Source organism: Nannobrachium achirus, assembly GCF_963921795.1.
Source record: "Nannobrachium achirus genome assembly, chromosome: 18".
Lineage (NCBI taxonomy): Eukaryota > Metazoa > Chordata > Actinopteri > Myctophiformes > Myctophidae > Nannobrachium > Nannobrachium achirus.
In genome coordinates this window covers 13,734,760-13,743,970 of record NC_137825.1, presented here as the reverse complement: position 1 = coordinate 13,743,970, position 9,211 = coordinate 13,734,760, and the positions used below count along the sequence as shown (strand labels likewise).

Here is a 9,211-nt window from a genome sequence, read left to right as displayed (position 1 = left end):
CGATCGAACCCAGTTCGATTCGTGCGTCTTGTTGCATGCGGTAAAAAAACTCATCGCTCCTTTTATGACTCCTTTTGGGATCCGCAGCGCCGATTCCGCACAGCATTGCACACCTAATCCAATGCGTTTTATTCATGCAGCAAACAAAAAAAACGCAACTGTCCTGTGTGCAAAGGGCTTAACTCTGGGGGAGCCTGGGATCGAACTGGGAACCTTCCCGTTCCCATCATCCAGCCGCTCTACCGGCCACTCCACGCCGGGATTCCCCCCCCCCCCCATAAAATATCAGGTATTATTGCGACCGTCAGGGAGCAGTTTACTATGAAAACCTCCACCGGCCGTCCGTCCGTCCGTCCGTCCGTCACACGTCACACGTCACACCTTTGTTTGTGTACGGTGTGATGTCATATATCTTCAGTATGACATCACACCACATGTGTACACAAACCTTTGTGTACGTTGCTGTGGCAACAGTCTGTTGTTGCTGGTCTGTTAGTGTACGTTAGCAACCACCTTAGCAACCATGGTTTTACCCTAGCAACCAACTGTTTACCCTAGCAACCAACTGTTTACCATAGCAACCATGTTTTTTTACCCTAGCAACCAACTGGGCATAAAAGGGATTCTGTTAGGGATCTCCATATATGGGCATAAAAGGGATTCTGTTAGGGATCTCCATATATGGGCATAAAAGGGATTCTGTTAGGGATCTCCATATATGGGCATAAAAGGGATTCTGTTAGCTGTTAGTGATCTCCATATATGGGCATAAAAGGGATGCTGTTAGGGATCTCCATATATGGGCATAAAAGGGATTCTGTTAGGGATCTCCATATATGGGCATGAAAGGGATTATGTTAGGGATCTCCATATATGGGCATAAAAGGGATTGTATCCCAGATGATGCCCTGTTAGGAGATCCACACTAACAGAATCCATATATGGTCCTACCGACAGCTGCTATAAGCCAACCCTGGCGATAAGGTCTGAGTCGAAGAAATGCTTCTTTCCTGGCAAGAATTGCCCCTTTATACTGTAGGGCTCGTTTGTGTATTGTATGACATCACGCCACATCATCGGCTGAGGACTGTGTGATGTCATCATATCTCCATATATGGAGACATAAGTTGCTCATGCCCAAATATGGGCTGGTGAGGTCAGACTTAGTGTGATGCGTAGGTTATCTCCATATATGGAGATTCAACTTCAATGAGTAACCATGGCAAACTGTCAACTGCCCGTATGTCTTGATAATTGGTAAAACAAACTTTTGGCCTATTTGTGGAGATAAGCGACCAACGGTCGCTTATCTCCCGATTAGGGAGTCTTACTGGTGATTACAGGTACACTAGGAGGAAGATTCTTTTTTCTTTTTTTACAGAATGTGTTATGTTTTGGCCACTCACACCTATTCGTCTGTCATTCAATGTTATATGAGTTACTTAAATGGTTTCCTGTGGAAAACAAATAATCTTTTCTAGGATCTCCTTTTAGTAGACCTTGTACCGTCATGAAACTGTACCTTTTCCTATGCAAACTTCTAATTAAGTCTTCAATCAATCAATTCATTAAGTATACCTGGTTTTCACCTTAGCACCACCCACCTGAAGCATGCCAGACCCACAGCTGTTATTGTATGATAATAAGTGGAGGGGATGGTTTTAGTGTGTGACTAAAGCGGTGTATTTCGATTGGGCCTTTTGACTCAGAGGCTTTCCGCTTTCACGAAGAAACCAAAAATACACAGAGAGGACATATTAGAAAATAGCTGATCTGCAATTTGCACTATATTTGAAATAGTACTTTTCTTCTCCTTCCTAGAAATGTAGTGGCGACAATAGTACAATATTTGTCTTTGAGATGCAGTGCAGTGAAAGTGCATAAGTATTCCAAAAAAAAAATACCAAGTATAAAGTACAGAATACTGAAAACATGTACTTAAGTACAGTAAAGGAAGTTGTTACTGTCCGCCACTCTAATTAGTGTGCACAAGTATAGTGAGAGAAGCTCTTAGAATATTAATTCACACCGCGCTGTAAGATAATATTGATACAAGACTGTCCCTTAGGCATGCACGCACACACACACACACACATGCACAGATTGCACACCCACGCATGCACGCACACACGCACGCACGCACTCATTATGCACAGACAAGTTCACCAGCCTTAGCGATACATAGGGTTCTGCAGTCAGTGGGTGAGTATAGCGTTGTTCCAACATGCCATCATTACTCTGACGTTGTGTTGGTTCGACTCTCCTCATAGACTAACACTATCTCTAACACACAGACAGACAGAATGACTCTCTTTCGCTCCATAACTGTACATACATTATGCAGCAAATCAGTTATGATGCTACAGTATGTGTAGATATTACCTCATGCACTGAATTTTGTGTGCACACGTGTGTGTGCGTGCGTGCGTGCGTGCGTGCGTGCGTGCGTGCGTGCGTGCGTGCGTGTGTGTGTGTGTGTCCGTCTAGAGAGACATTTCCCTTTTACCAACCATCTACAAAGTGTTCATGAAATGCATTCTTTGCCCGAATCCTCCCGTGGCTTGAGGATGAAAACATCTTATGTGCCTACATCCATGGGCAAGGCATGAATGAATGTGTTTTTTGTCTCAAAACAGGTATTGACGATTTTAAGCATGGGTCTAGGCAGTGTTTCTCAAATGAGGGTATACGAGGGTATTGCAGGGGGTACGTGAGAAAAAAATTGAAAATGGTAATATGTATTTCAGTGTTATGGCCAATGACAAAACATTGACAGACATTGTGTAAACCTGCTCATCTGTAAATTGTTAAAGCAAATTACATCAATACCCTGAATAGCACAAATGTTATTGAATAGAAAGCAAAGTTTATTTGCCATTATGCTGTCTTATTTTTGAACATATTGGCTTGGGAATTGGACTTTTGATGTCAATTTTTCTAAGCAAAATGCTGTAGTCAGGGAAAGGGGGTACTTGACTTCAGAAATCAATATAAGGGGATACTGCCACCAAAAGAGTTTGAGAACAACTGGTCTAGTGAATGCTAAGCAGTGTTTCTGGACTTCCGTGATGCATTTGGAACCCTAGTATAGCACATAATGTCATGATTCCAGCTCTTGAGGAAATCCATCTACCCAACCAAATGGACCCGTTAGGATTCATTTGGTTCCATTTGTCCACACACTGTCTAAAGTTACAGACTTGTAAGGGTCAATTTAGACCCCCATAAAGGACCCTAGAGAGTCCCTGAAATCCACTTTGAGAACCACTGATCTAAGAATCATGCAGTACCTGTTTGATATGGGGCGCTTGGTGATGATAGGGATGGAACGATATGAAAATGTCATGTCACAATTATTGTTACAAAAGAAATAGCGATTTACGATAAAATCCATTATCCTGGGAAGGAACATTTGCCAAAAAATAGCAGATCTACAAGCTCACAAGTTGTCGCAACGCGACACGTTGTAAGCTTGTAGATCGGCAATTTTATTGCAAAGACATTTGATAGAGAGTGAAAAAAAGACTGTAAGTACATTATAAGTACCTTTTACCAATTATAGAGGGTTTAAGTGGTACCAGATATGCAGCTCGGCAAATAAAAGGCGAATTGATCCTAGTGCATGAGGGAGGACGATATCACAATAAATTAAATCTCCACAATACGATTATCGTGAGTGTTTTTGAAACGGTGAAAGCCGCTTCCAGTGAGTGGCTTTGTGTGTCCCACGCCCATAGGCGATTTTAAGGGGTGTCCTAGGGTGCACGTGCACCCCCTGGCCGCCAGGCGGCCATTTTGATTTTTTTGATCATAATAAACACGCAATATGATTAAGAAGAAGAACATCTCAAATTCGCCTTTTTTGACCCTTTGAAGCACCCATAGCATGACTTCTAAACCAATCACAGCAAATGGGGGGCGGGAGGTAATAGGACTACTGGTTTCTCAACCAATCACAGTGACTGTCTGAACGTCTCTGACAGCACCGCTGAAAAACAAACGGCAGATGATGACACCTGCAGATTTATCTAAATAACAGAATTAAACAGTTGTTTCACAGTGGAATATGCTACCTGGGGTTAACTACAGACATCCATAGGACATGTGGATAGCTTTTACATTTACCATACGTGAACTAAAGTTTTCGGCGCTGCTCAAAGAGGCTGGATTACACGATGTGTTCTGTGCCTCCAAGGAATAACACTTTCTTCTGGGCACCTCAATATAACATTGGATATTTTCTTGTCATTTTCTTAAGGTAAGACATGGCTTTATCTGTTCACTGTGGAGTTAGCCAGCCTGTTTTCTTCTCCTCCGTGTGTGTGTGTGTGTGTGTGTGTGTGTGTGTGTGTGTGTGTGTGTGTGTGTGTGTGTGTGTGTGTGTGTGTGTGTGTGTGTGTGTGCGCGCGCGAGCGAGCGCGCATGCATGCTTGCTTCACTTGCTTGTAAATATTGGTAGCTGCTGGTTATGGATCTTTGGTGGTGTGGTTGTGCCACACCACCAATGTAAATGACTGCTTGATTGCTTGATGAATGATGATTAACTTGATGTTTGGCTTTATATGTCCTGGCTGTGCTGCCTCTGTCTGCAAAATAAGTAAATAAATCCTATAGACATATGCTCATGGTGTCTAGAAAAAGAAGCACCTGTTTTACACTTTTTTTGTTTATATTGTGTTACATTTGGGTACAAAATTACCTGCAGAAATCCGCTAAAACAACATTACAAAACCGCTAAGCGCGTGCGCGAGCGTCGTGCACGCGCGCGCGTGCACCCCCTGCTGGAAGAGGCTAGAATCGCCTATGCCCACGCCCATATACTGTAGTATGGTCATTTCAGTCCAGAATGAACAGGTTTTTTCAAAAACAAAATGTGTGTTTCATGTCCATATATGGTCATCCCAGTCCAGAATGAACAGGTTTTATCAACAACAAAATGTCTGTCACCTCATGTCCATATATGGTCATTCCAGTCCAGAATGAACAGGTTTTATCTGTCCCGTACGTCCAGAATATCAGTCCAGAATGAATAGGGTTTTTCAAAAACAAAATGTGTGTCCCATGTCCATATATGGTCATATCAGTCCAGAATGAACAGGTTTTATCTGTCCCGTCCGTCCGTCCGTCCGTCCGTCCGTCCGTCCGTCCGTCCGTCCGTCCGTCCGTCCGTCCGTCCATCCGTCCGTCCGTCCGTCCGTCCGTATGTGTGTAGTGTCCGTCCCGGTCTGATGATTGGATACTTTGAGGTTTGGTCAAGCTTCACATGACAATTCGGCCCTCCAGATAAAATCATTAATTCAATCAGAATATAAAGAATGTATAGATCACAGAGTTCATAACTCTAGAACACATAGAATAAAAGTTCACCGCTTCACTTCGAACCGAGGTTTGATTTTTATCATGATAAAGGATATTGGCTTATTGTCCCATCCCTATAATGCGTGGTGGGAGTGAGGGGAGGGGAGCTGAGCTTGACCCAACCATTCATTCATAGAGCAGTTTGGTCACGTAGGCAGTCGGTTTGAGGAGCTTCAAAGCCTTTCGCTTTAATCCAATCATTGTCAAGGTGAAAGTCCGGCTGTGATTTTCTAACATTGACGTTTCTTTTTCCCCTCAAATATTTATTCTCCTCAGATACTGCAGGTCATTGCATTTCACCTCAATGGGCCTCAACAGCAGCCAGACATGTTGGAAATAATTTTGGCCTTATCTTTACTTCCAATGATACTAATTAAGGCTCTGTTCCTTTTAGTGTTCAGTTTATTTATTCCAACCGTCAGGTTGCAGTTACAAAACCTCCACCGTTAGTCAGTCAGTCAGTCAGTCAGTCAGTCAGTCAGCAGTCAGTCAGTCAGTCAGTCACGTCACGTCACGTCACGTCACACTTTTGCCCTACTCATATCTCCGCCACCGTTGCCCCTATCCATGACAAACTTTGCACACACACTCCTTCACATGGCCCTCTTCTAGCGCCACCATGAGGCCGATTCTTGCAAAACACTTTTTTGGACACTGCTCCTACAGATTTTGCCCTAAAATCACGCAAAGCGGTACACATTATGTCTAGAGTCATGTCATTAACATGGATATGTCCCATTTAGCGCCACCATCAGGCCAATTGATTGACTTTGTGTGAAAGTGTGAAAGTGTTTCCAGTGAGCCAACATGCACAAACAATATCAGCACCTTGACTCTGTTTAACCAGAATGGAACAGAGCCTTCATTAGTATCATTGGTAACAACACCTATGAAGGAAATACATTTATTTTTCCAATTTGGCTGCCGTGCATCGAGCCTATTGCTTTCAGTCGAACCATCCATATCGGCAGTTGCAATTCCCAGGTTTCCTTTGCGGGCGAATTCCCCCTAATCATCTTCGCAGAGAGCTGGGGGATCCATTGACTTGCTGCGTGTGGTAGTGGCACAACAGTCAACCGTCCAATACGTGTAATAAATAAACCGTTTCCTTTGGGAAGCAGTTTGTCCCCAAGGAAATTAATTGATTGATTTAGTTCCCTTTAGTAGTCATTGGGGTATTTGCCGCTACATTTGCATATAGATATGGGAAACATGTCTTTTCATCTACCCTAATTATTAGGAGCCGTGGGGAGATAACCACTTGAACCTCAGCGTCCATATTCTGCGGGTAACATTGGCCAATAAAGATCTACAACTGATCTACAAGCTCACAATGCATCGCGTTTAGAGATGGACCGATTGCAAAATTCTTGGCCGATATCGATCCACCGGTTTTATGAAGGTCTGACCTGCCAAAACCGAAAAATAGGGTTGCTCCAATACCCTTTTTTTCCAGGCCAAGTAGGCCTACAAGACATACTTCAATTTGATTACCAATAAGCTAGAAGAACACAAATGCCAAATCAATCACAATAGTACAATATCCAAAATCACAGACAATATCCAGTCTAATATGACCGTTTGGACTAGGCAGGAGGAAAGCATGTGACAAATGCTTTTTTCCCTCCTTTTTGGAGACGACATTGACACAGGATTATGGAATATATATATCCTTACATTGCAAAGGTAATCAGCACCATCTGTATTATGTAGGCTGCCACTAAGTAGACTGGCTGCTACTTGCTAATGTTTACTTTAGTCACAGGACCAGAGCATCATGCTGTGCAGTGCCATAGACACAATTGGCATATAAAACCGGTATTTATGTCAGTGACCTGCCGGTCACCGATTCGGACGGTTTGATATGATACCTGCCATTTTTTATATTGGCCGATACCGATGTCCATCCCTAATCGCGTTGCGATGCAATGTGAGCTCAAAGTACCTCAAGCTCAGTTCTCTAAGACTAAAGGGGTTCAAAGGAGAAAAAGCACAAAACATGACTTATCTTTGAAGCCTTGAGTTCATGGAGATGTCATTCCTTAGCCATTCATTTGATGAATGAATGGCTGCACTACAAGTCTCACAGACTTGCAGACAGTGGTGGAAAAAGTACTCACATTTTATACTTAAGTAAAAGTATCAATACTGCAATGTAAAAAATACTCTGTTAGGGTGCCCTCACACCAAAATACTATGAGAGTGGAATCTGCGTTCCGCCAATGCATTTCAATGAGAAGGGAGCGTTTTTTGCAGAAATCCTCTGCTGGCATGAAACCGCTTCACTCTCATTGAAATGCATTGGCGGAACGCAGATTCCACTCTCATAGGTGTTTTGGTGTGAGGGCACCCTTACAAGTAAAAGTCCGGAATTTACTTGAGTAAAAGTACAAAAGTATTCCTATCAAAATGTACTTAAAGAACCAAAACTAAAAGTACTCACTATGCAGAATGTCCATTTCAAATATTCAAATGTAAACAAATATTTTTGAAAATAGTTAGATCTACAAGCTCACAATGCTTCGCATCGCAACACAGGTTCCTTTATGGGGGTCTAAATTGACCATTGTAAGTCTGTAACGGGTCCATTTGGTTCCATTTGTACACTGTCAAAGTTGAGGGGAGACCTTCAAATTTCCTACTGCTTTAAACTACTGGAATCCGATGCGTCGACTGTTCTTCTCACAAACGGCCCCACAAACTTCACTGGGGGGGGGGGGGGGGGGGGGGGGGGGGGGGGGGTGGAGTGCATTGACCAAGGGCACTAAGGCCAGGGGGAGGCGGGGGGAGGATGGTTATACCCAGTAGTGATCTAGTGCCACTGTCACCCGGGGAAACCGCCGATAATACGGGCACAGCTGCCCAAGACCGTCTGGCCCTGACCCCTATCTGCCTGACCTCTGACCTTCCACCTCCTGACCCCTGCATGGCACAGACCTGACATCAGCACACACCGTCCTGCAGTCTGACCCTCTCACAAACAGACACACACGCATGCACGCACGCACACACACTCACTCAGAAGCAGGTTCCTGAAAGCAAACACGTGCACGTGTACTCACCCGTTGTTCCCTATTGAGGTTGGCACATTTCCTGGGGCAAGCTGCCCAGATCACACATGTCACACGTGTCTTCTTATTTTTTCACTCTCAAAAAGCGTCTGCAATTAGGGTGGGCGATATGGTGATAATTATCGTTATACTGTAAGACGATATGCCTTTTCAGAGATATCGTATATATATCGTGATACAATTGAGGGAGCCTTGTAAAAAATCCTGTTTAATTGTTAATACAGAGATTCATTGCAGAACGGGTCCATTTAGTTTCATTTGTATATTGTCAGAGTTACATAATTCTAAAGTTGAATTTAGACCTCCCAAAAGGAACCCAGAGAGTCTAGTTTTTGTCAAGTAACTTGAAAAATAACCATAAAAACCAACGTGACAAAGAATCGTGATAAAAATCGTGTATCGTGATACAGCTTGGGAGAATATTGTGATGTTGTATTTTTCCATATCGCCCATTTGAAACTACATTGCAGTGCAGATCATGGGGTGATCCACTGCTTGCCTCCTGTGAATTGTTTTATTTAAATGTTGGTTTATTTTCTGTTTATTTAGTCGCTGAGTGAGCTCAGCAGAAAAAGTGGCGTGAGTGAGATGAAAAAACCTGGGTGAAATGTGCCAAACTCAACAGGAAAACAACGGTACAGTACCTATATGTTTTGTAGACGATTGCCTTGTAGACCTGGCATCCTATAGTGCAGTGGTTCTCAACCTGTGGGTCGGGACCCCCAGGGCGGTCCCCAAATATTTTGGGGGTCCCCATATGATTAACTTAATGTGTAACATTG

The 9,211-nt window shown here is 43.3% G+C and overlaps 1 protein-coding gene across 7 annotated transcripts in view; it reads right to left on the bottom strand.

The window, feature by feature from the left end:
- LOC308303843 (ubiquitin carboxyl-terminal hydrolase 54-like) overlaps positions 1–7,999 on the bottom strand; it is a 122,300-nt gene extending 114,301 nt beyond the window's left edge. For all 7 annotated transcript variants that reach the window (XR_013963024.1, XR_013963025.1, XR_013963026.1 and 4 more), the window contains exon 1: positions 7,875–7,999. Coding sequence is in view for 4 of the 7 variants with exons in the window: in XM_080748337.1 (XP_080604463.1) it covers positions 7,875–7,925 (51 nt within the window). In the remaining 3 variants the exon portion in view is untranslated. The remainder of the gene's footprint in view (positions 1–7,874) is intronic.
- Between the last annotated feature and the right edge of the window lie 1,212 nt (positions 8,000–9,211).